The sequence below is a fragment of the Macrobrachium nipponense genome, chromosome 43 (assembly GCF_015104395.2).
Source record: "Macrobrachium nipponense isolate FS-2020 chromosome 43, ASM1510439v2, whole genome shotgun sequence".
Lineage (NCBI taxonomy): Eukaryota > Metazoa > Arthropoda > Malacostraca > Decapoda > Palaemonidae > Macrobrachium > Macrobrachium nipponense.
Window position 1 is genome coordinate 12,426,283 of NC_061104.1, and position 15,389 is coordinate 12,441,671.

General features: G+C 37.0%; 1 protein-coding gene across 1 annotated transcript in view; it reads left to right on the forward strand.

Moving 5' to 3' along the window:
* LOC135213793 (uncharacterized) overlaps positions 1 to 15,389 on the forward strand; it is a 293,734-nt gene that overhangs the window by 88,589 nt on the left and 189,756 nt on the right. The window contains exons 5-7 of the mRNA XM_064247921.1: positions 10,184 to 10,292; positions 10,659 to 10,879; positions 11,316 to 11,445. Of these exons, the coding sequence (XP_064103991.1) occupies positions 10,184 to 10,292; positions 10,659 to 10,879; positions 11,316 to 11,445 (460 nt within the window). The remainder of the gene's footprint in view (positions 1 to 10,183; positions 10,293 to 10,658; positions 10,880 to 11,315; positions 11,446 to 15,389) is intronic.

Sequence of the window (15,389 nt, forward strand, 5' to 3'; positions counted from 1 at the left end):
TGAAAAAACTGCGAGGATTACTTTACTCATTTGGCAAACTGTCTGACCACACTAACCCAACTTGAGGTAGTTTGCCTCCTTTAATCTCTGAATAGATGCGGTCGAGTAAAAAACTGCATAAGCTTTGTATTAGCTTCTTCATTTGAGGCAAATTGGGTTTTTTCATTGACAAAATGATAATAATACTAAACGTGCTAAATATCAATCTCTAGCTATACTTTCCTATTATCCTATTCCTAATTTAATATACCCTGTGCATGTTTGCCAGCTTTTACATTGGCGGCGAAATGGTCAACGGCGAAAAGGTTGGCGGCAAACTGTCGCCGCGGCGAACTGGCTCTGCGGCGAACTGGCACGCGGCGAACTGGCGGCGGCGAACTGTCGTAGACCCGTCAAAGAACACCCTGGCGTTATTGTTAAGGAGTTCATTCAAAGAGGCTCATTACTCATGTTTGGACAAGGATTTGAAATCTTTTAAACTAAATGCTCTCGAGGTGAGGGCGCGGCCTCGGACGCATTTCAACAAAGCATGGCACTCAGTAACATCCTGAGTGCCGCATTTTAGCGAAGCAACTCTGTGTTCGCTTCACACTACCTGAGGGATGTGAAGACGACATATGAGATCTGCTGCTCACTAGGACCATACGTGTCCGCAGACAAAGTCTTGAAGGCAAGAAGTACCACTCATCCTATCCTGCAGAAAATGGTTAGGAATAGATGTTAATTTTAGTTGTTGAGTCGCCGCCAATGGCGGACTTCTTAATTCGTAAGCCTTAGTTAAAACACCCTAACTTTGGCTAGGTTGGTCAGGTGGTGATATAATTTACTTCTTAGCCCTCATGGTATGGTCATATGGTCTAGTCACATTGTGGTCACGCTCCCGTTGACAGATCATCTATAACTCCCCAGCTATACAGGTCACTACCTTGCTGGAGAGACTAGTAAAGCAAAAGCCGACTTGGGTGACAATAATCACCAAGTCAGCTATGCTAACAGGTGGAACCAAGATGTCACTCATCTGCATGCAATTTGTTTCCCAAAATCCTTCTGTTCTGTCCCTTCCCACCTCCAAGGGTGCGATTCAGCTATATATATAGTATATGTATCTGGCAGGTAAGTGTCATGAACAAAATGATATTGTCATGATACAATAAAGTTTGTTCATACTTACCTGGCAGATATATATAATCAAGTACCCACCCACCTCCCCTCAGGGGACAGTGGCTTTAGAAAAATCTGAATAGAAGATGGGAATGGTTCCTGACACCCGCCTCCCAGCGGCGGGAATGGGTACTAACCACCTGGCCGACCACTGCGTGTGCTGGGAGTTTTGAAATTCTGTCGGACTTCGGAGAATACAGCTATATATATATCTGCCTGGTAAGTATGAACAAACTTTATTGTATCATGACAATATCATATTTATAACGGAAGACATCGCCTGCTCCCTGCCCTGCCAGCTCTACTTCCAAGTATTGTCCTCCCTGGATAACCTGAAGAAGATGATGATCAGCCCATGAGAAGCAGTTCTTCAGGCAATACATCCCTGTGTTTTCATTACTGAAAAGCGCCCCGCTTTCATTGCAATTACGACTCCTCACCGAACAGCAATGAAATAGCGGTTTAGCGTTTTCAGTCCTTTGTAAGCACAGGTTCAGAATCTTGAGAATTACTTCTCTCGATTCGACTGTGAAGACGTAGGTAGCATTCACCTTCCACCTTTTGTCTTCAACGGCACATAGTGTTGTTTCTCCTTAGCTGAGATTCAACTACTATGAGAATTCTGTCTTGCCATCAGGGACCTCGGTCTCTAGAAGGCAATTGACTTTCGCCTGTTGGGCACATGCCTTAGAGAATCATCACCTGCCGTCCGGCATCGGTGGCAAACAAATAGACGATTTGTATGGTCTCTCGGCATAACTCTTTAAAGGAGAAAGTCACGTGACTTGCCTGGATGCTTGGACAGCTTTCCTCACACAACCGAACGCAGTCAGTCGGCAGCTGTCAAAGCACCCAAGTTAGTTACGAGCTACGCTGTGGACTTAGTTTGGTTGTTCCAGATCAATCATTACTTCGTCCTACTAGCTTGTCACAGTACCCATACCATTGACACCCACCATGGAGTGTCGGTGTCCTATCCACTACGGAGACGGAGAGACTTCGCCGCAGGGGGATACGAGACCACGAGAGGCTTTGCTGCAATGGGATTCGAGAATGCGAGACACTTCGCTGCAGACGGATAGACCAGTATGGGTACTGGACATCACCAAAGAGGGAACTGCATGGCTTTTCCTGCGAAGTCAAGCATCCAGGGGATGGGGATCTGTGACGCTCGATTTCATACCGAACTCCGTAACAAAGACTCAGAATCCTTCGGTCCCTGCCAATCGGTTCGAGTTCTTCACAATCCCCTCCCTAATGGATTTCACCGCCTTTGATGCGAAGGAGATGCTGCTTTGTCTTGTGAGGTCGCGACGGCGCTATCTGAAGAAAACTTGACGCCTCAGGAACACCCTTTCTTGCTGGCTGCGTGAGGTGATCAGGAGGGCGTACGAAGCTGATGGTAGCGACGACATCCGTACCCTTAGTCCGAGAGCCCACGAAGTCAGAGATATTGGTCCTTCCTTCGCTTTCCGCAAGAACTTCTCTGTGGCGCAGGTACTGAGGGCAGGGGTCTGGTCCAACCAGACCATATGCACCTCCTTCTACCTTCAGGATATAGCCCACAGGTCCTTGGACAATTGTTCCTTAGGACCCGTGGTGGCTGCTCAACACGTTGTGTAGCTTACCCAGCTCCCGAGCGGACCAAACCGCATCGCTTCCTGGTGTGACTGCATGAAGGGATAGGTGATTGAGAAGGTGACTGGCCTTCTCTTCCCCATCTTTTTCTCTCCCCCTACCTGTGGGCAGAGGGATGCAGTAGTCACTACGCTGGGCAGGAGGCGATGCAGGTAGGCTACACGACTGAGCCCCATCCTATCCCTTTCATTAGGGATAGGAGTGAGTATCCACCACTTCCCCCAACAAGGGGGAGGAAGTGGAATCCAACAAGAGACAAACCCATAACTTTATGTTGCCTCTTGTAACAGGAACAAGTTCTTGCTTGCTAGTTTTAAAAGAGACGCTTGCCCCTCTCTTATTACTTGGGTCCAGAGGTCTGGCCATTGATCCTGCGGTACATACCCCGATCAATTGGGCAGAGGCTAGGATACCTCCCTCACTCTTATGACCAGGGAGGCAATCCATGGTTGGGCGAACACCAGTCTGTTCTCAAAAGACTCGGATTCCTCCCACCAAGAAGTGACTCTTCCTATTGTAAAAGGACCGATGGTTTGTATATCGTACCAGAACAAATGACAATTTGTCGAAAATTGCATTTTTCCTAACTATACAAACCTGAGGTCCTTTTACATATACTCCCACCTCATGCCACCCCTCACTCTGCGTTTTTTCCTGGGCCTAAAGCAAAAGTGATTCTTCACCTCCCAGTCGCGCTGCACGCGCACTGTCGGACAAGCAGTTAACAACCAAACTCCCTTGTTCGAAGCTTACGACCGTCCCAGCTGCCGCTAGTTACCTTCCTATTGTAAAAGGACCTCAGGTTTGTATAGTTAGGAAAAATGCAATTTTTGACAAATTGTCATATTTGCCTCATTTTCCATTCTTTCCCCTAAGGAGTGTAACAATGATCATCAAGAGTTATTGCTTTACCCTGTCAGAGCACTGCATTATCATTTAAAAGGACTTGTGTCACGGATGACGTAGGAGTCATAGACATTTTGTTAGCACAAGTCGAGCCAAGATATAGGTATCCAAGAATAGCATTAATTTTAGCTACATGAGGTGACCAGGCAAGCCTACTCATCATCAAGTTCTGTCACCAATAGGGTGCTTGCAAAAGCACATAACATCAGAGGAATAAGTTCTTCCTTGGTATTTAAGGAGAACTTGTCTGTTCATAGGGTTTTGAATGCAGGTTCCTGGCTTCGACAGACCACTTTTACTTAATTCTGCGTGAAGGATATTGCCCACAGGTCCATGGACACTTTTCCTCGAGTCCTGTGGTGTTGGCTCAACAAGTTGTGTAGCTCATCCAGTGCCCCTGGAGGGACAGATTGTATCTTGCCTAAGCATACAACTTACAAATCTCCTTCTCAGTAGCTTATACTCCTCTCTTCAGCAAGGGGAGTGAGGATTGGTGACAAACCCATTTCTTGTGGCTGGCATGGTTTGTTGCTTGAATAGATATATGTAGTTCTCTTGGATTTCCATATATGCAGTGAATCAGGACATGTTACATTGTATTTAAACCCAGTAGACTAGGTGTTAGGTATCCACATATTTAAGATCTCGGAGGCTTAGGTCCTCTTCCTTAGAATCCTCATTTCTAAGAAGAATGAACAGGTGTGCTGAACCTGCAGTTGATTCAGGATTCTCATAACTCCCTCCAAGTGTGAGTATGTGCTAATGCTAAGACTGGAGGCTTGTTCTGTGTATAAGCAAATGACAAATTTCTAATTTTGTATGATTCATAGGTAATAAACCTGAGGTCTTAACATTGAGTGCCCACCACAAGCCACTCTACTTATGTCTTATTAGCTACGTATCAGATGCCACATGCCTCAGATTCCTTGCATATAGTACAGTTTTCTATTGTTTTTAACCGGTTCTAGCGTGTGCCAGATTTACCCTAATGTGAAGACTGAAGGTTTGTTATGTATGAAAAATACAAATTGATAAAAAATGGTAATTTTTCAGTTTTATTCTTTAAATTGCCCATCATTTGATAAAACTTGGATGACAGCCAATTTATTTGTTAGGATAATGGTAACTATTAACCCTCTTACGCCGACTGGACGTATTTTACGTCGACATTTTTGTCTCCCGTGTGCCGACTGGACATATTTTACGTCTACTTACAAAAGTTTTTTTTAAAATTCGTGGAAAAATACTTATAGGCCTACCAGCCTAAAACTTTTGAATCACGCGCCTTGGGGGATGCTGGGAGTTCACGGATCGAGGTGTTGTTTTGTTTACAAACGTTACGCAGGCGCGCAAGCGCGAATTTCTTTCTTGCCGCACTAAAAAGTATATCTGTGACACATCTCGGAAATTATTTCATCACTTTGACATAATTTTTGTACCATTGTAAATTAGCTGTTACATGAAGTATTATGTATGAAAATGTGCGCATTTTTATGTAGAATACAACAATAAAATACTCATAATTGTAGCTTTATCAGTTTTGAGATATTTTCATATAAATAACGATAATGGCCAAAATTTCAACCTTCGGTCAACTTTGACTCTACCGAAATGGTCGAAAAACGCAATTGTAAGCTAAAACGCTTATATTCTAGTAATATTCAATCATTTACCTTAATTTTGCAACTAATTGGAAGTCTCTAGCACAATATTTCGATTTATGGTGAATTTATGAAAAAACTTTTTCCTTACGTCCGCGCGGTAACTCTTCCGAAAAAAATCATACATGCGATTGTGGTAATGTTTGCACCATTTTAAAATTAGCCATTATATAAAGTTTTATATATGGAAATGTGTGCAATTTCATGCACAATACAACTTAAAACAACCCATGGTTGTAGCTTTTATCAGTTTTGAGATATTTTCATATAAATAACAATAATTGCCAAAATTTCAACCTTCGGTCAACTTTGACTCTACCGAAATGGTCGAAAAACGCAATTGTAAGATAAAACTCTTTTAGTCTAGTAATATTCAGTCATTTATCTTCATCTTGAAACAAATTCGAAGTCTCTAGCAAAATATTTAGATTTATGGTGAATTTTAAAAAAAATCTTTCCTTCCCTCCGCGCGCGGATTCTCCGCCACAAATCTCCGAAATACGTATGTCCCATTCTCGGAATATTTGCTCCGTTTCATATTAGGCATTTCATAGAGTTTTATATATGAAAATGTGCGCAATTTCATGTAGAATAAAACAAAAAATAATTGCATATAAAAAATATATACTATATAAAAAAATTTGACATTCTGTCAACTTTAACTCGTCAGATATGGTCGAAAACTGCAATTGTAAGCTAATACTCTTACAGTATAGTAATATTCAATCATTTGTCTTCAATTTGAAAGAAATTGGAAGTCTCTAGGACAATATTTAGATTTATGGTGAAATTTTGAAAAAAATATTTGTTTACGTCCGCGCGTTACGAATTCATGTATTATTTTGTGGTGTGTTGCTTTTATCATTTTACAATGTGTTATATACCAAAATGATCGCAATTTAGTGTACATTACAACCGTTTTGCGCACAGCGCGATTTGAATACAATTATATATGAAATTTGGTTTTTGCGCTATCATATATCTCATTATTTATATATGATAATGATATTTTTTTTCATTTCTGATGGTTGCATACTAAACTTCAGACAATGACAAAAAGGAGCCAAAAATGAACGGCACACGGGAGACAATTTTTTATTTACCGCTCCGGCGTAAGAGGGTTAAGTACTACTATGGTATTAGAGGTACAGTACATGGCCTGGAGAAGGATGCTTGACTCTTGTATCTTATCAGCAGTACATCTTAATAGGTCACACAAATCATATTCATGTTATGACAAAGATGCTTTTATGAAAGACAAAAAAATTCTTAACCCTTAAACGCCGAAGCGGTAAAAAAAAAAAAATGTCTCCCGTGTGCCGGAGACGTTTCAGAGTGAGCGCGGAAGTGGAAAAAATATATTTTTCAAAAAATCACAGCGCGCTTAGTTTTCAAGATTAAGAGTCCATTTTTGACTCCTTTTTTTGTCATTGCCTGAAGTTTAGTATGCAACCATCAGAAATGAAAAAAATTATCATTATCATATATAAATAATGCGCTATATGATAGCGCAAAAACGAAATTTTATATATTGTATTCAAATCACGCTGTGCGCAAAACGGTTAGAGGTAACAAGTTACTTTTTTCGTTGTAATGTACACTAAATTGCGATCATTTTGGTATATAACACATTGTAAAACGATAAAAGCAACACAGAGAAAATATTATCACAAAATAATGCATGAATTCGTAACGCGCGGACATAAACAAATAATTTTGTCAAAAATTCACCATAAATCTAAATATTGTCCTAGAGACTTCCAATTTCTTTCAAAATGAAGGCTAATGATTGAATATTACTATACTGTAAGAATATTAGCTTACAAATGCAGTTTTTGACCATATCTGACGAGTTAAAGTTGACCGAATGTCGAATTTTTTTTATATATTTTTTTTTATATGCAATTATTTCGGAAATAAGAAAAGCTACAACTTTCAAATATTTTTCGTTTTATTCTACATAAAATTGCGCACATTTTCATATATAAAACTCTATGAAATGCCTAATATGAAACGGAGCAAATATTCCGAGAATGGGACTTACGCATTTCAGAGATTTGTGGCGAAGAATCCGCGCGCGGAGGGAAGGAAAGTTTTTTTTTTTAAATTCACCATAAATTTAAATATTGTGCTAGAGACTTCGAATTTGTTTCATGATGAAGATAAATGACTGAATATTACTAGACTGTAAGAGTTTTATCTTACAATTGCGTTTTTCGACCATTTCGGTAGAGTCAAATTTGACCGAACGTGGTTTTTTTCTATTTATCGTGATTTATATGCAAATATTTCAAAAATGAGAAAAGCTACAACCTTCAACTATTTTTTGTTGTATTATACATGAAATTGCGCACATTTTCATATATAAAACTTTATGTAACGGCTAATTTAAAATGGTGCAAACATTACCACAATCGCATGTATGATTTTTTTTTGGAAGAGTTACCGCGCAGACGTAAGGAAAAAGTTTTTTCATAAATTCACCATAAATCGAAATATTGTGCTAGAGACTTCCAATTAGTTGCAAAATTAAGTTAAATGATTGAATACTACTAAAATACAAGAGTTTTAGCTTACAATTGCGTTTTTCGACCATTTCGGTAGAGTCAAAGTTGACCGAAGGTTGAAATTTTGGCACTTATCGTTATTTATATGAAAATATCTCAAAACTGATAAAAGCTACAATCATGAGTATTTTTTGCTGTATTCTACATAAAAATTTGCACATTTTCATATATAATACTACATGTAACGGCTAATTTAAAATGGTAAAAAAATTATGTCAGTGACGAAATAATTTCCGAGATGTGTCACAGATACTTTTTAGTGCGGCAAGAAAGAAATTCGCGCTTGCGCGCCTGCGTAACGATTGTAAACAAAACAACACCTTGATCCGTGAACTCCCAGCATCCCCCAAGGCGCGTGATTCAAGAGTTTTCGGCTGGTAGGCCTAAAAGTATTTTTCCGCAAATTTTTTAAAAAACTTTTGTATGTCGACGTAAAATACGTCCAGTCGGCACCCGAGAGACAAAAAATGTTGACGTAAAATACGTCCAGTCGGCGTTTAAGGGTTAATGTATAGAGCATTGTATTAAAAGTGTCTATAAAACTCTGTGCTAGGACCAACCTGACAGGTTCAATAGACACTGCATTGTTAATGGTAAGGAACTGAAAAGACATAGTTTTCCTTTCTGTAAAGCGGAATAAAACTTATGTAAAGTTCAAGACTTAAATGGCATAGCAGGCTACTCCAAAACTGAAGGTAATGAAACCATCTTCATGAAATGCAGTAGACATACTGAATATATACATGTTAGTATGTGTACAAAGTATGATACTACAGTTTTAAGTATATTTAGAAACTTGTTCCAAGAAGGTTTAAGCTATAATAGAAAGCATTACACTGGAATCTTGGCATATGATTGCCCTAATATACGAATGTTTTGAGATACAACAGAAAATTTGCGAAAATGTATGCTTTGATATTCAACAAAATATTTGAGATACGATTTTGCGATGAGTGATAGTTGTATAGGTGACCGATAAGTGGCGTTTAGTCTGTTTGTTTGTGCTGCATCGTTAACACCACGTTGTGTAGTTGGTTGTATTTGTGCCTATTTTTCATGTTTTGTCTATTTTATTATTAACCATGGGTCCCAAAGCTAAAGACAAAGCAGGTGATAAGAAAGAACCCAAGAAAATTATTTCAATGGAAGCAAAACATGAAATTATAGCAAAGCATGAACGTGGCGTTCGTATCGTTGATTTGGCAAACGAGTATGGTCGAAATCCTTCTACAATATCCACGATCATCAAGCAGAAGGAAGCTATAAAGAAGCTGCAACCTTCCAAAGGCATCACCATTATTTCTAAACTACGAACTGATTATAAAAAAATAAATAAGAATTAGTTTAGCAATGTTATTTCATTTGTGTTTATTACGTAGTTATTAGTGTACATACATAAATAAAAAGAGAACAAATCGTTCCCTGCCACCCCTCCCTACCTCCTCCCCCTGCTGGCCTCGCGTCATCTTTCGTTGTGGTAAGTAAAATTCCTTTCTTTTTTTTATTGATTTTATTAAGATTTATTATCATTTATCACATTACTATGTTATTTTATCATTGTGTGCTATTACTCGTTTATTTGTGTATACATTGTGTATATTATATGTAATTTAGCTGTGTTTTGGTGTGTTTTCATAGCGCTAGAACGGAATAATACATATTACATTATTTTAAATGGGAAAAAATGCTTTGAGATACAACAGTTTTGATATATTACGATGGTAACGGAACAAATTATATTCGTATGTCAAGGTTTCAGTGTAATTTAATCTTGAGTATTGTAATTTTTTAGAAATAATTTCTTATAAGCTCTAAATGATTAACAGTTCAAAATCCAAGTAGGTAAAACTTCCTTTGCCAAAGTTTTGTCTTGTTAGGTTATGAGTCCATCGGGATTTGTAATATTCATATTTTAAAATACGTTAATGTAAGTTTTGCATGATTGGTTGTTTAAAGTCGTAAGTGGGTAATTTTATATTCAAGTTATATCCTTTTAGGTTTTGAGCCCAGTGTGCTTTCTTATTTTCATAATTTACTTACTGTATCTTTCAACTGAGCCCAATTGACCACAGAGGTATTTCGTCATGATAAGAAATCTAAAGCCTTCTTGAGAGGTACTGGATTAACTTTATTGCTGTGATAAACATCACATTTTCTCTTCTTTGGTTATTGGTACCATGTTATTTTACAGATTTTCTTAAATGATAAAAATATAAAGGACATTTATTGTATGAATTTTAACTTTACCAGAAATGGCCATCAAGTCATAGCTGAAATAACACATACTGGGCAGAAGCCGAGTGTGTTATCAAGTTTTCACCTTTCTCCTGGAACTCAAGAGGTGCTTGATAAAGTGACGGTAAGATTACGATGAATTTTATCTGTATATAATGTATGGGTAGTGCATGGATAGGGTTGAGTGTGGGACATGATAACACTTGAGGGAGAAAGCTCTTACAGTATAGCATTCATGAAGTAGTATATGTAAAAATCCAACCTAGGGTGCAGTTAGATGAATGTGATTGTTGCTTTATAAAGCAATTGTCATGTGTGTTGAGGTTTTTAAATTTATTAATGACATTATATATCAACACTATCCTAACAAGGTTATTTTGTTCATGATCTTGTCATGAGTAAGATGTCTTATTAGGTAGGTGGGTGTATGGAATGAGAGTAAGTAAATTTGTGAAAGTACTCTATTTAAATCTTTTTTTCATTTTTACAGGGGTCATTATATGGAAATGCGTTATGGTTAGCTTTTGGCTCAACTTCATCAAATTTGGTAAACATTGTGACTCTTGATATAGTCAGTGGAAGAGTGTTTCTTGCACCTAACATACCTTTACAAGGATTTGTTAGTGCTCTTTACATGTTTCAACATGGAGGTAAACTTTACCTTGTTACTGGTACAACTCAGCATGGTATATCTTCATCAAGTGGAGCAGTGTAAGTTTTTAACTTTATAGTATTCTAATTTCAGAGGTACCTGTTGCCTCTGTATTTAAATTTATTTCCATAAACTTTTTTTTTTTCTTAGTGGAAATAGAAAATATATATTTTCAGCCTAAAATTTATGATGCATTTGCATATCTCCCTCTTTCCATTGATGTGATATTTTCTTTAATTGGTTAACCTCAAAGTTTGTCTGGTCTGGGGTGCTACATATGTTCTTTTAGCCTGGCTCTTAAGTGTTGATTAGGTTTTAACCTAAGGGTATAAAAAATTTGAGTATATAAAGAACTTGCCACATTTGTAACCTTGCAAAGGGAAGATCTGACACAATGATTTATGGTGACTTTTTATGTAATTTTTTAAATGATATTTGGGCATGATTGTGAGGGAGAGGATTAATTTACTAAACTTTTAACATTTTTTTTGACAGGTTGTATATGCTACTAGGAAACTATTTTGATGTTATGGACTCGATGCCATTAAAAGCTGATGAAGTGTCTGATATCACTGGTTTTGCTGATGGAACCAGTTATTATCTAGTTTTAGCCTTGAAATCTATGGTAAGCTCAACATATTTGTGCAAGAAACATTTTTTTTTTTTTCAAGTATGGAGGAGCATAGATTTAAGGTATGCTGTCTGCCAGCTTCTAGTTGGAAGTAAAGATGTTTAATTATACATTTTTTAAAATCTATCAAATGAAGAGAAAAGATAGAATATGCACTATAACTGTGTGTCTGGTAAACATTAAAGTTTTAGTTAGAATATGTATACCTGTGTCTGGTAGATATTTAAATTTTTGTTTGTGGGATCCCTATTCTTACAAATGTGGAAGATCAATTAATAGTGAAGAAGGGTTACTTTTAGAAGGGAGATTTTCAGAAGGGATTTTGAGTGCTTTTTCATCAGTTGAAATATGGATGTAAGAGGTGGTACACTGTAGGTTCCCATAGCAGGGTAGAAAATCTGTCTACCTCATGCAGTGCACTGTAGGGATTGTTTAAGGTTCTTTTTAATGTCCCTTTGGCCCTTAGCTGTAACCCAATTTATTCCTTTTACAGTACTTCTGTTCATATTCTTTTTCTTCTGTTTTACTTTCCACTCTCCTAAGAATTGTTTCATAGTGTAACTGCAATTTTGTTTCCTGTCAGTGCCGAGTGACCTCTAGATCCCAGCACTTGGCCTTTGGCCTAAATTTTATATTCAATTCCTTTCCATTACATTATACTGGAGGTCAATGGTAGACAAGAAGAAAAAAGTAAATAAGAGAACAAACTGTGGAGTATCATTTGTAGACATGACCAACAATAAGAGTTATGCAGTTAGGCTGTGGTTGAGTGGACTGGAGCAATTACCTTGTTTGGGAATAGCAAAATCAGTGCAAGCTTCCAGTAGGAATGTTTTGTGCAGGACTCCATGTATAAATGAAATGAAAAAATCATCAAAGCACAAGGTACCAATTCATCAACAAAATGAGGAAAGATGCAGATCTAATCAGACGATTTGACAAATCTTGTGAGGTTGTAAGAACCTTACTGAAGGGTGAGACCTAATTCCATTCATTTAAAATAGTACAGCTATGCTCAAATCTGAGGTGACAGGATTATTTTTGTATCATCCAAAATCTCAGACTCAAAGTAAAGTTGCCAAGTAGTGTTAACTTTTTATTTCCAGTGTCTTATACTATGTTGACAAGTTTGCAAATTCACAGGTAGCACTATTTTCCTTATGATTATGTAAGTATGATCCCTTTTATGCATGGGTATAATTTGTAACCCGTGTGATTTGAACTTTTTTTTTCTTTGTTTTTTTTTAAGCTCAGAGCATGGTGTGATAAGGTTAGTGGTGCCGTCAATGACAGTACACTTACCATGCTCCTTGGGCTGGTCAGTTTTAACTCCTTCTGCAGTATGATAACAGTAGACCTAATAAACTAAACAGTCATAAAATTTTGAAGTTTTAGGTTGTGTTCACTGCCTGTATGTTGCAGGATGATTTTAGGGCTAAAAAATAATCCAAAACTTCTGAGATGTAATCTGTTAATATTATTAAAGAATTTATTTGTAGAGATTACCTATTCTTCTAGGAATAAAAGATGATGCTTTTAATTATATGGAGAAGATGGCTGTTAATTGCAATATCTATTAGTGTTAACATCAAGGCCTACAAAAGTTTTTTAACCAGCTGAAAATATTATTTTAAAAGTCCTTCTGTTCCCATTTGTATATGTAATTTATTGATTCATACGGTAATTTTAAGTGCAAGAATAAGAATGTTTTGATAACTTTATATGCTTTCTGGCCAGAAATTTTTAATATAGAGATGTGAATGCTAAGTGTAATGCATTTATAGTAAGTAAGTAAAGAAGTCTAATACAGTAGAGCATCGGTTCTCGACGATAATTCGTTTCAGAAGGAGCGTCGAAATTCGATTATTTCGAGAACTGAATCAAGTTTTCCCATAAGAAATAACTAAAAATGGATTAATCCGTTCTTGACCATCAGTTATTACCCTAACCTTGCCTTTTTATACAATACATTACATGTAAATTACAACTAAATAAGTTAAAAGTTAAATAAATATCATGTTAAACGTGCATTTATAATTTTAAATGTATAATATACAGTATAAAAGAAAACTAGCCTGCATCCAACCGATTGTTGACCAAGCGCCATAGGCTACCTAGGTAAATAGTAAGTAGAACGTAGTGTAGTGGGTAGGCATAAAACGTGTTGCTAACATAATAAAAAGATTGAAAAGCAAGTCTAATTATTACAGTAAATTAATAAACTATTAAAATTAAACCCAATATATATTTATCAAAAACTTGCAAAAATTTGCCTACAGTAAGTCTGCATGTAAACAAAGCATAGCGCAGCCCTGGTGGTTTATATCAGGACTATGGTAGTAAACAAACCATATCGTTTACATTCGATATTAATTTATGGTAAATTTTTTACGGAGTCGACTGCAATCCTGTATACAAAATTGCTTGAAAATTATCTTTCAGTAAATGTAATGTTATGATACTAACGATTTTGTTTCATAAATGTCCTTATAAAAAAGGTGCGTCTTTTACGGCAAATTGTCCAATATCAGGGCTGGTTTCAAGCTTATTGGACTTTGACAATTATTATGGTACTGCATGGTACATATATACGTACGTATAAGTAAAAGAATCTTCTTAATGTCTTTAATTACTATACCATTACGTACCAGCATCTCTTGAGTTTAATATCAAGCTAACCTTTTTTTTTTTTATAAACCAAGCATAGATTGCGTTCGTTACCGCGCACGCGTTGCATATGTAAACTGTGTCACTACCAGACCTCATACGTAAACATTGACGTCATTTTACAGTAGCCATAAAAGAATCGTCTTAATTTCTATAATTATTCTATACCATAGCGGCTTCTCTGATTAAGCTAAGGCTAACCTCCTCTTTACCAGCAAGCTTAACAAAGATTAAGATTGCGTTCGCTACCGAACGGCACACGTTATGTATGTGACAGTGGTTTCACTACCAAATCTCACAGGTAAATAATGACGTATTTTTACAGTAGACATAAAAGAATCTACTTAATTTCTATAATTAATGTATACCGTAACCTCTTCTTTACCGGCACGCTTAAAAAGCTTAGATTGCGTTGCTACCGAACCGAACATGTTACGTATGTAACTGGTTTCACTAATAAATCTTACACGTAAACATTGACGTATTACAGTACGACATAAAAGATTTTTCTTAATTACTACGCACTTAATATGGCATAGTGGCTTCTCTGATATAAGCTATGACTAACTTCTTCTTTACCGGCAAGCTTAACAAAGCTTCAAGATTGCATTCGCTACCGAACCGCACATGTAACCTACGTACGTAACATTGCCTTCACTCCAAACCTAACACTTAAATATGTATTGCATTTGCTACTGAAACGCGCGCCTCAAGTGTGAGCATGGGTTTAGAATATGTCTACGCTTGAAAAAAAATCAAGCAAGGGTGCTTGATTAAATCTTTTTTTCACTCATCACTTTCATGCAGAGGAGAGGATAGACGAAACTTAAGGTTTATTTTGGAGTTGGAAATGATGGAAACATTTTGAAGAAGGAAAACGCGAGATGCCATGTAAACTTTTTCCATTTCAGAGATTAAATTAGCAAAAGGTTTAAATAGATAGCCAGTAGTAATGTTGGGACCCATGATGAATCAAAAGGTAACTGCGTATAGAGTTGATACCACCGAAAAAGCAAATGAAATGCGCGCAAGGTGTACAAGACACGACACATGTTTGAATGTTTGTAATCATCAGTGGCGTCACCAGTGTTACCAACCGTTTTGCTAAATTATGCTAGTCGGTCCAAGCAAGAATTTATGCCAAATATGGTGCAATTTTGTGCCAGAATTATGCTATTAATTGAGCTAAAACAACGATGTAATGGAAATTCAAAACATTTATATATTAGGTGAAATGATACAAAGTGACGAACAGACAATATTACAACTAA